General features: G+C 35.4%; 2 protein-coding genes across 2 annotated transcripts; both read left to right on the top strand.

Annotated features, from left to right (window-relative positions):
• The first annotated feature begins 1,505 nt into the window (after nucleotides 1-1,505).
• On the top strand, nucleotides 1,506-9,120 carry LOC112036549 (peroxisomal membrane protein PMP22). The gene is made up of 7 exons (XM_065777649.1): nucleotides 1,506-1,719; nucleotides 2,081-2,179; nucleotides 7,191-7,292; nucleotides 7,658-7,733; nucleotides 8,229-8,299; nucleotides 8,389-8,474; nucleotides 8,614-9,120. The coding sequence occupies exons 1-7, from the start codon at nucleotides 1,654-1,656 to the stop codon at nucleotides 8,666-8,668; spliced, it is 555 nt and encodes a 184-aa protein (XP_065633721.1). The 5' UTR covers nucleotides 1,506-1,653; the 3' UTR covers nucleotides 8,669-9,120.
• Nucleotides 9,121-10,642: 1,522 nt separating this feature from the next.
• Nucleotides 10,643-12,344, top strand: LOC112036556 (probable F-box protein At4g22030). The gene has a single exon (XM_024069399.2). It carries the CDS (start codon nucleotides 10,832-10,834, stop codon nucleotides 12,089-12,091), a length of 1,260 nt encoding a protein of 419 aa, XP_023925167.1. The 5' UTR covers nucleotides 10,643-10,831; the 3' UTR covers nucleotides 12,092-12,344.
• The last annotated feature ends 1,067 nt before the right edge of the window (nucleotides 12,345-13,411 follow it).

The raw sequence follows: 13,411 nt of genomic DNA, 5'->3' as shown, positions 1-13,411 counted from the left end.
TCCCCTTGAAATTGGGAGGAATTAAAGGAAATGAAATGAAATTTAATAATTTTTTTACTAAAACTTCTAAAATAACCATATATATATATATATATATATTTAATCTTTTATTTAAAATAGGGGTCTAATAGTAATATTGTCATAAAATGATTCCATTCCATTCTTTTCATGTTGCTCCCAAACAAGATTACTTAAATTCCATTTAATTTCATTCATTTTCATTCCTTCATTTTAAAACATCCAATCAAGGTTACTTAATTCCATTTCATTCCATTCTTTTTCCTTACTTAAATACACTCCATTCCATTCCCTTATGATCATTCCATTCCATTCTTTTATGACTCTCAAATGGAGCCTTAAGAATTTATATATTATTTAACTTTTATTTATGAATATCTTCTTTTTTTTTGTTCTCTTATTTGTATTGAAAGGAAAATAAAAAGACAATATATCAAAACAATTTTTTTTTCATATAAAAAAATATGGATCATATTAAGTTGACCTAATCTTCGAAAAGATCATATATATTAGAGTCATAGGTTTTACCATCCATTTAGGGCGTTCCATTTTTTTATCTGAATTTAATTGGATTGACCCCAAACACTACGATATGTCCTGTTTTTCAAGTCTAGAACAAATATTACACATTTATTTTGTAGCCAAAAAAAAAAAAAACCTATTATTTTATTTTATTTTATATATATAATTTTTATTTTATTTTATTATATATATATATATAATTTTTATTTTGAGAATATAATTTATACGTGGATAAAGTAATTTAAAAACCAACAGGAAAGTGACCTTATTTCTTAGGCAATGATTTAGTGGGATTTAGAGTTATATTTTAACCGGAGTGTCTTTTAGTTTTATCTCTACTTAAACATAGGGGTGTATGAGCATTTTTTAACCAAAAAAATAAGGATCCCGAATAGGGGAAGCCTCTTAAATAGTAGTATAGATATAGATATATAAAACTGTCAAAAAATCATTTTTTAAATTACAAAAAGTTTTTAAAAGTATTTCAAAAAACCTTAATGTTAGAATTATGTAATAAAATAATTAAATTTACAATATTTTAATATCTTAAGCTTTTGAAATAATTAGTAATTTAACACGGTATCAGACTAAATGAAAAGTTTCAGTTCATATGTAAAGGTGAGGATTAAAATGATGTGATTAAATAATTAAATTTACTATCTTCTAATAGCTTAAACTTTTATGTTAATCGGTAATTTAACACTTAAAACAACATCGGTTAACTTTTTCTTAGTAAAAAACCAACCAAAAAAACAAGAACATATTTAGCCAAAAAACAAAAGGAAACACAAGTATATGCTTAGCACAATTCTGATTTAAAGGATGATTTCCAATAGTTTTTGGACGAAAATACCAATGCTTGCTGGGCCTGTCGGCCCAATACTTAAAACATTGACCAAACAAAAGATATTTTGGAACAGTGAGGCATTTTAAATTGCGCTCTTGTTCTGTCAGTCAATGACAGTATAGCATTATTTTTCAATGACAGTGTAGCATTATTTAGTACTAGACTACTTGGACCAATAATAGCACAGAAGTGAGAGAGAGCAGTTTGTAAATAGTAATTCATTCGCAAATCTCAAGGAGTTGGAAGCAAAATTGAGCTCTGGGTCAATGGCAAAGAAGGGTTTGTTGAACCAGTACTTGTTGCAACTTCAGCATCATCCACTGAGAACCAAGGTCTCACTCAACAAAACAACGCGTATTTTTGTTCCTTTTTTTTTTTTTTTTTTTTTGTTATCTGGGTTCGTTTGAAGTTTTGATTTTGCTTAATTTTTCGTTTGACCCATGTTTGGTTGCTGAGAAATGAAGAGGAAATAGAAGAAACATGAAAGATTGAATATTTTCCATTGTTTTTCTTTTCTGGGTTTGGAGTTATATGACACGAACATTCAGCTGAATCAGGAAAAATGTCAAATTTAATTTTCTTTTATTATGTCTGTGCTGAAAGTGAATTATACATATGTATTTTTAACGGCTATAAATTGGGTTTTACGTTTTCTCTGCGATTAATCAGTGTGCAATTTGTTATTTAAATCAGGCAATTACAGCAGGGGTGTTGTCGGGGATCAGTGACTTGGTTTCGCAGAAGCTCACTGGGATACAGAAGATTCAACTGAGAAGGCTTGTTCTCAAAGTGGTAAAGCTCTTTCTCAATTCATTTTATAGCAAAATTACTTATGTTGTCAATTCAATTGAAGATAGTTATATTGTATAGTATAAAGCTTGTTGTTGTACATGTGCACGTATGCATTTTTTTTTTTTTTTTTTGATATTGGATTTTGAGGACCCTTTGGCCTAAATTGATGCTAAAATCTCAAACTAAACCAGTTGGTGCTCTGTGTTTTGACACCGGGAGATTGAGTCTGTTCCTAATTTGAACATGAAAAAATAATGAAGTGAATGTAGAGCATGGGAGGACAGTAAGTAGTGGCTTTAGTGAGTATGATTTCAGTTGGTGCGTTGATATGATACTCTGCAACATTAGTTGCGGCATTAAGTAGGGTACCATTTATCGTCTTTAGAATAATCAGAATTCAGAAGATGCTCTTTATAGTTAGTGATGCTAAAATCTTGGCAAATATTTGTAGTAGATGCTAATATGAACTAGGTCGGTGCTAGTGCTAAAAAGAAAGTGAAATTTTGATATCTGTGGTCTGTAATTGTAATATCTTATAAGTTATGTTGATATTTATGGCTGAGAAAGTTATGATTTATCATTGACCAATGACCATAATTTATATATAGTGCAATGAATATATAGACCTGGTATGTTCTGGAATGCAGGAAAATTTACCCATAGGCAAGATATCTTGAATTACTTTTGGACTAAAAAATAAATACACCTAAGAAGAGCAAGTTCTCAGGAAGTAGTTCCCCTACTTGCTACTGTTAGAAAATCTTGGTATCACTTTTTCCAAGTTCTTCGATCATTTGTTTGTACTACCACATGATGCGGCACCGAAATTTAAGTACCTGGCTGAGGATTGGGGATTTATTTTATTTTTGTTTTTTAATTTCTTCCTCTGAAACTTGGTGTGAATGTGTTGGAATGTAAAGTTCATGGCTTCATGTTCTATATCTTTACTTGTCCCTTATTAGGACTTGCGTACTAACTTTAGATGATGTGAGTACCAAATGAATGTGGATAATTGTGGAATTGTTTCACTAGTTTGGATGCCCGATAGCCTCAAATTACAATGAGAGATTGGGGTTTGGGACCTTTAGGTTCAATATAAATAAATGGTTGAGTCTCAGAATAGTTTTGTGGGAGGTAGACAGATTCTTGACTCAGTCCTTTTAGCCAATGAGTGCGTTGATAGTCGAGTGAAGAGTAAGATTCCGGGGGTTATATGTAAGCTAGACATTGAGAAAGCTTATGATCACGTGAATTGGGAGGCTCTTCTAGATCTATTGAAGAGAATGGGCTTTGGGGAGAAGTGGTGTAGATGGATCTGCACTTGTATCTCTACTGTCCAGTTCTCTATTTTGGTTAATAGGGCTCCAGCTGATTTTTTTAGGAGCACAAGGGGTTTGAGACAAGGGGATCCTTTATCTCCTATGCTGTTTTTGGTTATTATGAAGGTTCTAAGTAGGATGTTGAAAAGAGTTGAAGATGCCGGCTTGATCAGGGGATTCAAGGCTAATGGTAGACGGGGGGAAGGGGAATGTGTATCACATATTTTGTTTGCGGATGATACTATTCTATTTTGCGATGCGGAAATGGAGCAGATCCTCCATGTTCGGATGCTTCTCCTCTGTTTTCAGGTTGTGACAGGTCTGAAGGTTAATGTCTTGAAGAGCGAGATGGTTCCAATTGGGGAGGTTAATAATTTGCATGCATTGGCTGAGATTCTGGGTTGTAGGATTGGGACACTGCCTATGACCTACCTCGGTATGCCGCTGGGGGCTTCCCATAAGTCCCCCAAGTCCCCCCCTCTATTTGGAATCCTATCTTGGAGAAAATTAAACGGAAGTTGGGTGGGTGGAAGAAGCTGTATCTGTCAAAAGGTGGAAGACTTACGTTGCTTAAGAGTACTCTAGCTAGCCTTCCTACTTATTATTTATCTCTCTTTACCATCCCCTCGCATGTGGCTAATAAGATTGAGAAGATGCAGAGGGATTTCTTGTGGGGGGATTCGAAGGCTCATTTGGTGGGGTGGAATAAGGTGTGCTCCTAAAGGCGAACGGTGGATTGGGAGTAAGGAAAATAACTACTTTTAATCAAGCTTTATTAGGAAAATGGTTATGGCGGTTTGGGGTTGAGGAGAATCGTCTTTGGAGGAGGGTTGTAGCTTTGAAGTTTGGGGAAGAGTGGGGGGGTTGGTCTTCCAAGTTGGGCAGGGGTGTCCACGGGTGTGGCTTATGGAGAAGTATCCAAAAAGGTTAGGAGGTGTTTAGAAGATATATTCAGTTTGAGGTAGGGGTGGGAGATAGAGTGAAATTTTGGACAGATTAGTGGTGTGGGGAGTTACCACTCCATATTTCCTTCCTGGTTGTGTATGGGATTGCTTATAATAGAGAGGCATTTGTGGCCTCTTCTCTCAAAAGGTTGGGTACTGAGGCTTGGAGAAGCTAGAAGGTTCGCTTACTCAGGGAACCAAATGATTGGGAGTCAGGTGAGTTGGAGGATTTCTTTCGAATCTTGGGTTCTAATTTACCTAAATCTGAGCACGGAGACCGTACGAGGTGGAAGTTGTCGAAGAAGGGGGATTTTGACATCCGCTCTTTCTACAATAAGCTTCGTAGTCCCTCACCTATTATCTTTTCTTGGTAAGGTATTTGGAAGGTTAAGGCTCCTCCACGCGTCTCTTTCTTTGTCTGGAATGCAGCTTGGGAGAAGATTCTTATAGGGGACAATCTACGGGGTAGAGGCTTTGATTTTGTTGACTGGTGCATTATGTGTCGATGTAGCGGGGAGATGGTGAATCATTTGCTACTCCATTGTGACAAAGCTCATCAGCTATGGAGCTTGGTTTTCAGATCTTTTGGGATTTCTTAGGTTTTGCAAGATCGGTTGCAAATATGCTTCTTGGTTGGTGGAATTGGTTGGGAAAGCACTTTTCTAGCATTTGGAACTTAGCCCCTCTATGCCTGATATGGTGTATTTGGAGGGAGCGAAACTGGCGAACTTTTGAGGACATGGATAAATTCGATGACCAGCTGCTAGCTTTCTTTAGTGGCTCTCTTTTTGATTGGTCTAGGGCTTGGGGACTCACCTCTAGTGATTCCCTCCCATTGTTCCTTAGTTCTCTTCTTTGTTCTTAGTTCTTTGTTGGTTGTTGTTTTTTTTGTTTTTTCTTGTTTGTTTCCTTCCCTGTATCCCTTGTTCTGCCTTATGTTGTTTTCATGAGGTAGTTTTTTGAATATACATCTTTCTTACTTAGCAAAAAAAAAAATATATAAATTAATGGCACGGCACAAATTTGGTTCTTCAAGACCTGTCAGAAAATCAATCCCTCAAGCAGGCTTTTGGTATTTGGGCATGCAGTCTGGAGAACTATATAATCACCAAACCTAGTTGTGAGGTGGATGGATCACACCAAAAGTATGCCACCCTAATAGAAAATGCATGGCATGCTTTGCAAGTCATGCTTGCTTGCAATGCTCATGATTGATTTCAATATAAGAATTATAAGTGCAATTATTCTCTCTTTCCCATTTTGGTGGAGCTGGCCAACTGTATGGAGAAGCTTCAAAGGGATTTCTTATGGAGTGGGATTGGGGAGGAACCTAAATTCCATCTGGTTAATTGGGTTTAGATTTGTGAACAGCTTCAGTTTGGTGGATTTAGTGTACAGAATCTGAGAAGATTCAACCAACCATTATTAGGGAAATGTTTGTGGAGATATGGGATTGAGAGAAATCATCTATGAAGGAGGGTCATAGAGGTAAAGTATGGGAGTGAATGGGGTTGATTGGTGTACAGAAGGGGTGTCGGGTCCTTATGGTGTTAAGTCTCTGGAAATCCATACGACCGGAGTGATTGACTTTTTCTCATTTTATACAATTCGAGGTAGGCAATGGTACTAAAGTAAAATTTTGGCATGATTTGTGGTGTGGTGATTGTCCACTTAAAGAGGCCTTCCAGGAGTTAATATAGAATTAGTCGTGATAAGCAGTCTCTATAGTGGAGGTTATGCATTTCCCAAATGGGAAGCTTCATTGGGATGTCTAGTTCTTTAGATCAGTCCAAGATTAGGAATTGGAGTCTTTGATACTCTCTGTTGGAGACTAGCCAAGAGCCAGGGTTTTGAAGTGCGTGGGTACTGCCTTTCCCTCTCCTCGACTATTGGCATGTTATTTCCTTGGAAGTTGGTTTGGCTTTCGAAGGTTCATCCTAGGGTAGCTTTCTTCTCGTGGACTGCTGCCTTAGGGAAGATTTTGTCTTCTGATTATTTATGGAAGGAAGTTATTATCATTGTTGATTGGTGCTATATGTGTTAGTAGAGCGGGGAGTCAGTGGACCATCTCCTTCTTCATTCTCCCATAGTGTATGGGTTATGGTCAATGGTTTGGAGTTTGTTTGGTCTTCTTTGGGATAGGCCACGGAGGGTTCTTGATTTTTTAGCAGCTTGGCAAGGTGCCTTTGGAATGCACCATAATATAGCTTTTTGGAGGGTTGTGCTGAATTGCAATATTGCATTATGTGTTGTCTTTGTCAGGAAAGAAATGTGAGATGGGATTTGAACAGTCTATTCTTGGGATTAAATCTCTCTTTTTTAACACTTTACTGGATTGGAAAGCTCTCCACTGCTCTAAATTATTAGATATGCTTGAACATTGTAATTTGAAAGAGTGATTGAACTACTCTCGAGTACACTCCTGGTGTACATGAGTGTTTCCCTTTTGATGAATGAAATTTCATTACTTATAAATAATTAAAAAAAGTGCAATTATTATTAGGTGACAATTTATGTCTCTGTTTAAAAGTTAAAACTGTTAAAAAAGGTTGATTAAAATTGTTTGAATGTGTATGAATGCACTATTTGTTTTTACCTGACAATATTAATGTACTAAAAATTTAAAGATGCCAATTTCATGGGGTTGTATATATGTCAACTACTTATATTTTGATTTTCATGTTTCTCTCTACTGTTTCATCTATCTTTCCAGTCTTACTTCCTAATTTCTAACATAGCTATCTGCAGCTGTTTGGAGTCTTATATCTTGGACCTTTTGGGCATTTCCTGTATATTGTACTGGACAAAATTTTCAAGGGCAAGAGGGACTCAAAAACAGTAGCCAAGAAGGTATGCTACCCACCCTCATGCTCTGGTTGGTTACTGAGTGAGCAGAAGTGATGAATAGCTATCTGGAATTTTAGCATAATCATTGCAAACCAAAATACTGTAAAAATTTCAGATTCTCAATTATTTTGTTTTTATCTTCGCAACTATATGCCACTTTTCCTTGATGTTCATTTTAAACAGAAGTTTGCTTTCCTATTTATATATCCAAGAATGTATAAGGTTAATCAGGTACTGATTATCTTGAAATTAGGATTTAGTACTCAGAACCTGAGTAAGCAGCCACTGGTCATTTAATCTATTAAGTCATCCTAGCCTAGAAGAAGAGCAAAGAGGTTATTCTAAACTGCCTAGTCAAATTATTTCAGGTGGTGCTGGAACAGTTGACATCTTCACCTTGGAACAACTTGCTCTTTATGGTTTACTATGGGTTGGTTATTGAGGGTAAGTCTATCACATATAAGTGTTATATAAAGAATCCAGACACCAAGACATATAAGTGGAGCCAATAACAGATTATTTGTAATTGTTTTTAGAGTAATCAAATGTAATTTCTTCCCTGGGTCGTTCCTTAATGTATGCAGTATTTCTTTTTCTTGGTTGGGAGGGGGGGAGGTTGGTATGGAAAGACGTGCCAGGTGCATGCAATATATATATAGGATTGTTTCTATTGTCAGCTCTTAAATAAATTTAATGTCAAAACAACTACCAAGTTTTCAAAAACAATCAGCCTTAAAGAATATATATATATATATATATATTGTTAGGATGTTTCTGGTGTCAACTCTTAAATAAATTTAATTGTCAAACATCTCTCAAGTTTTCAAAAACAATCAGCCTGAAAGAAGCATGTAAGTTACATATGAACTATCATGCAGCATGCTATAAAGTTGTACAATTTAATGCTTGTAATAATTGGAAAAAGGAATGTGAATGCAGGAAGACCCTGGATGCATGTGAAAACTAAAATTAAGAAGGATTATCCATCAGTGCAGCTTACAGCTTGGACGGTATTGCTCTGTTCTCATTATGAATTCTTGTAATACATTTCGTGAATACATGAATTGTATCCTAATATTACCTTAATCATTTTGAACAGTTCTGGCCAGTTGTTGGGTGGGTGAATCACCAGTATGTGCCGTTGCAGTTTCGCGTCATTTTCCATAGCTTCATTGCATTTGGCTGGTACCTATAACTCCCTTCTGCTCTACTTATGTGCATGAATTTTTTTTGTCTTAATTACTTTTCATTTCTGTTAATTGCCAAAATGAAAGTGGTGTTTCTCTGGTGTTTTCCTTTCTTTTTTTTTTAATAAATTTTTTAGGGGAATATTTCTGAATCTACGAGCAAGATCCATGGCATTGACAAAGGCGAAATGATAACAAGGAAATTGAGTCTTCAGATGGAACAAATGCACAGTTTGTGCTAGCTAGTTCTTTGGGGCTCATAGATGATGTCTAAGCATTCGTGTATTTTTAAATAATTGAATATCAATCCTGACTCTCTGTGTGGCATCCGTGGATTATTTATCAATGATTTCAAGCTTCACTAAGCATTTGTCATTTGTAATTTTAAAATTTTTTCATGGGAGTGTGCAAACAAGAGAATTGACAATTGGATTGCTACAAGATTATGTCAATTTCAACAACCAAGGATATGTCAAAGATTGCTTTGCCTCCATTCCGAGGTGTAAGTTCTTGCCTGCTAGCGAGCCCACAAAAGCATGTGAGATTGACAGTCCCAAGAAATAAAAAACATGGGAATCAATAAATTCTTAAATTTACTATTGTTGTATGCAGCATTTCTATCAAATGTATGTAAATTTCACATATACACTTAGTTCCCTCTTGCATATACTTGCATGATGTTGATAATATACCACCTGGAGTTTTGAAAGTTGATCGAACTCTGGGACTCACCTTATATAGTTGAGGTTTAAATATAACATCATGACCATGAAACATTATGTCCATAAACTCATCAACACCTAAGAGCAGAGCCTGCTTAGTAGGGTCTTTAACATATGTTGCAAACTGAGTCTGAAAATTGCCAAACTGTCTTGGTAATAAGGGTGGTTGATTCTTTTTCTGGAATTGTTTGTCATCAGGTACCAAGTGTGGGCTTTAATCGTATATAATGAACAAACAAGATGAATTGTCCTGGACATGTGAAACTGGTGTGCATTTTATTTGCGCCACAAAGCTGGTATTAAAAAAAAAGGGGGAAAAAAAATTAGAAGGATATGTAGTTACTATTTATTAAATATATGTTCGTAATTCAAAATTTCAGATATTCAAGATTTGTGGATTGACAATGAACTGGATGATTATGACTTTCAGAAAAGACGTGCAAAACTTTTTTGGGATATTTGAGTGTTCTTTTTTCTTCATTTGTTTTTGTACTAGAAATAAAAAAATCGATGTGCTCAAGAAACAAAATGCCTTTTGAACAAAATCAGTGATTATTCAAGCAAATCCATGTTATATAATCCTATCCACAAAAAGAAATAAGAAAAAGGAAAATCAATGTTAATATAATATATATGAGTTTTTTTTTTTTTTTGTATACTAATATATATGAGTTGTGAGTTCCAGTTAACTCAACTGGTAAAATTTCTGATGATTAAATAAAAGATTTAAGGTTCAATTTTTGTTTATACTAAAAACTAATTAATATCTTAGTTTAGTAATAAAAAATACTCATCAAGAGCGGATAAGATTTGAGAGAGATATACCAAAGAAAATTTAGCTCAATGTCTCAAGCAAATTTTGGATAAGATTTGTTTATATTTATTGGTATTTCATTCTCCTGACATATTCCCTATAAAAGGTGGAGATAGCTCGAAGAAAACAAAAAAGGGAACACATGTGAATGGTGGAGGAGAAATATGTTGAAATAAAATTATGTCACCAGTGATTCGTGATTTCCATGCATTCTTTTTATATAATAAATATATTATATTGGATTAATAATTAAATGCAAGTGGTCTAATTCTCATTGAAATCTCCATATGTATTTCAAATATAGAATGGTTGAGGCGACAATTTTTTGTCTTTAAGTCGTTGGATGTTTCAAGGTTCTACTCGTTATGGGTGTTTCAAAGTCAACATAAAAGACCTCAACTCTGAGCAAACCAAACTGTACGAACAGTGCAATACTGCAATCTCCCAAACCCAGATTATACGGTAAGTGGTGGTCTAATTTCTAAAGCCATGAGTGTAGAAATCTCCAAACACATGTTTTAAGGGGTTCAACTACGCGGTCTACATTTACGGAACAAGAGATTTAAAGGGTTGTTTGTTGTGTTTGTGTATAGTAATAAAAGTAGTGTGAAAGTAATTTTAGTTGAGATATAATCTGTCCCTTAACAAGTTGTGAAAAAGATTGCGTCTCTTACATAATATTCTTTAGTCTTTATATATAACAAAGCCAAAGAACAACTCCAACCCAATTCCCCATACTCATCCGCTAAGCCAAAAACATTCACAACACCATCAAAGCCTGGAGAAAACTCAGTAAAAGACCATTATTAGATTGTGAGCATGTCAATCCTTCAAGCTCCAATATTCTTGTACTCAACGGGTCCATTTTCATCATGTAGTTGTAGAAGAAGTATTAGAGCCACAGCCAATGCACTCAAAACCCAGATGAGTCCTCTCTTTATACAAACAATCTTTAGTAGAGGTTTGGCTGAGGAGCTGGAGAAGGATCACAACTCTGTGATCAATCTCAATACTTGTAAAAGGCAGAGCAAAAATCCTCAGGAAGCATTGGTGGTTGCTAAGTTTTATGCAATCATGGAGGCTGTTGCTGATAGAGTGGAGATGCATAAGAATATTGGAGCACAACGTGACAACTGGAACCACCTGTTGCTAACATCTATTAATTCAATAACTCTGACTGCTGCAACCATGGCTGGACTAGCAACAACTGGAGGCACTGGTGCACCTCTTGTAGCACTAAAGGTATCTTCTACCCTGCTATATTTATCAGCCACTGCCATGTTGGTGGTGATGAACAAGATACAGCCTTCACAACTAGGTGAAGAACAGCGCAACGCTGCTAGATTATTTAAGCAGCTTTATAGAGAGATGCAAACAGCTATGTCTCTCTACAAGTTGACTAATATAGATGTGATCAATGAAGCAATGGAGAAAGTTGTGGCATTAGATAAGGCATACCCACTTCCTTTACTAGGTGCGATGATTGAGAAATTTCCAAAAACTGTGGAACCTACAGTGTGGTGGCCTCCAAAAAGACAAAGAAGATTAGAGAGACTTGGTGAAGAAATAGATGGGAATGGCTGGGATGGAAAGTTGGAAGAGGAAATGCGAGAGATTGTTGGGGTTTTGAAGAGGAAGGATGTGGCTGAGTACTTGAGGTTGAGTCAAAAAGCCTTGAAAGTTAACAAGATCTTAGCAATTTCTGGCCCTTTATTGACTGGCCTTGCGGCTTTAGGGTCTAGTTTTTTGGGCACTACTCATGGGGCATGGGCTGTGATGCTTGCAGTCATTGCTGGAGCTTTGGCAAGCGTGGTAAACACATTGGAGCATGGAGGGCAAGTTGGGATGGTGTTTGAGATGTATAGGAGCAATGCTGGTTTCTTTAGGCTCATGCAAGAGATTATAGAATCAAATATAAGTTTGAAAGAAGTTGAGAGAAGAGAGAACGGGGAACTATTTAAGATAAAGGTGGCACTACAGCTTGGCAGGAGTCTTTCAGAACTCAAGCATCTTGCTGCACTATCTTCTTCAAGAAAAGGGGAGGAGGCCATTGAAGAGTTTGCAAGCAAGCTATTCTGATGATATAGTAGTTCATTAATTTATTTGAAAATTTTCTTTTTGGAGAGAAAATTTACTTGATAATTATGTGATCTAATCTTGTACATAATGCTACTCTTAAGTTTGGTAAACATTAAAATTATTTGGTAGGTATTAAAACTTAATTCAAGTTACATTTGGTGTAATTTTAAGTTATATTATATCACTTAATATTTTTTTATTGGATGTGACTTTTAACAAATTCATAGTTGGATTAGATTTTCTTCTTATACTCTACATGCATGCAAAATTTCAAGATAATCAAATATTAATAGCCATGTTATCAATCAATTATTTAAATTCAAGTTTTGGTAGTTTAAAATAATGTATAAAAGATAAGTTTATGGATCGAATAGTAAATAACATTTGATTGGTCATGAAAACTGGTATGCATATTAAGAACATATAAAATATGCGGATTGAGATCAAGTGCAATACCCTAAACCGGGTGGAATTCCTCTCAATGGTTGAGATTTGAAGTTTAAAAAAATAACTTTTAATCTCAGCCATTAATCTAAAACTGTAATCTAACGGTGTGATTTTTAAATAAAACAATATGAATTTAACAAATTATTAAACGGTATAATATTAGTTATGAATTTAACTTTGTGTCATAGGTATATAAATATTAGAGGTTCAAAAGAAGAATGATAAAACGATGCAGTGTAGTGACACACAAGACACGACTAATTGGAAACGATGACGTGTTGTTACAAGCCAATTAAGTAAATCTAATTAAGGAACAGTATAGCTAGCAAGTATGAACAAAGATCCACACGTGCAAATCATATTACAACAACAGTGGGATCACCGGATGAGTTAAAAAAATAACTAACTACTTCCTAATTCCTATAACATAATTATCAACATCAGCTAATAATGAAATATTCCGTCAATTTGGTATGGTTGGTATCAAAGAGTCATTAAGTATTTTAGGTATTTCTCGTTTTTTGTCCAAAAACCCTCTAGAACCTTCTAGAACTTCTTGTAATTTTTCCTTTTTCTTTTCTTCAACCTTCTAGCTTTTAGCTTCTTCAATGTCTTCTAACACTTCCACTGGTAATACCAATTCAATTCCTCCACCTAAATCTTGTGTCACTTGCCTTACACTTACACTTGCAGGATGTTTTTTTGACGATAACTCAACTAAAATGTTGTTTTCTGGATTGCCAGTTCAAGCGTCGATCAAATGGTTTGTGAAGACTAATACAACTACCTGGCTTGTGCGATTAGTGAAGTTAGGTCGCCATCTCTCCCTCTCTAAACTTTCCCAAGACGCCCATTCCAAATATTTGAAAGACT

This window comes from Quercus suber, unplaced genomic scaffold (assembly GCF_002906115.3).
Source record: "Quercus suber isolate HL8 unplaced genomic scaffold, Cork oak 2.0 scaffold_10, whole genome shotgun sequence".
Lineage (NCBI taxonomy): Eukaryota > Viridiplantae > Streptophyta > Magnoliopsida > Fagales > Fagaceae > Quercus > Quercus suber.
This window is presented reverse-complemented; position numbering and strand designations above follow the sequence as displayed.

What these genes read in the sequence shown, in the direction of transcription:
- LOC112036549 (XM_065777649.1), top strand. Translation starts at nt 1,654, where the DNA reads ATGGCAAAGAAGGGTTTGTTGAACCAGTACTTGTTGCAACTTCAGCAT. An exon ending in CAAAAACAGTAGCCAAGAAG is followed by an intron (nt 7,293 to 7,657) that starts GTATGCTACCCA and finishes AAATTATTTCAG; the next exon opens with GTGGTGCTGGAACAGTTGAC. An exon ending in TGCAGCTTACAGCTTGGACG is followed by an intron (nt 8,300 to 8,388) that starts GTATTGCTCTGT and finishes CATTTTGAACAG; the next exon opens with TTCTGGCCAGTTGTTGGGTG.
- LOC112036556 (XM_024069399.2), top strand. Translation starts at nt 10,832, where the DNA reads ATGTCAATCCTTCAAGCTCCAATATTCTTGTACTCAACGGGTCCATTT.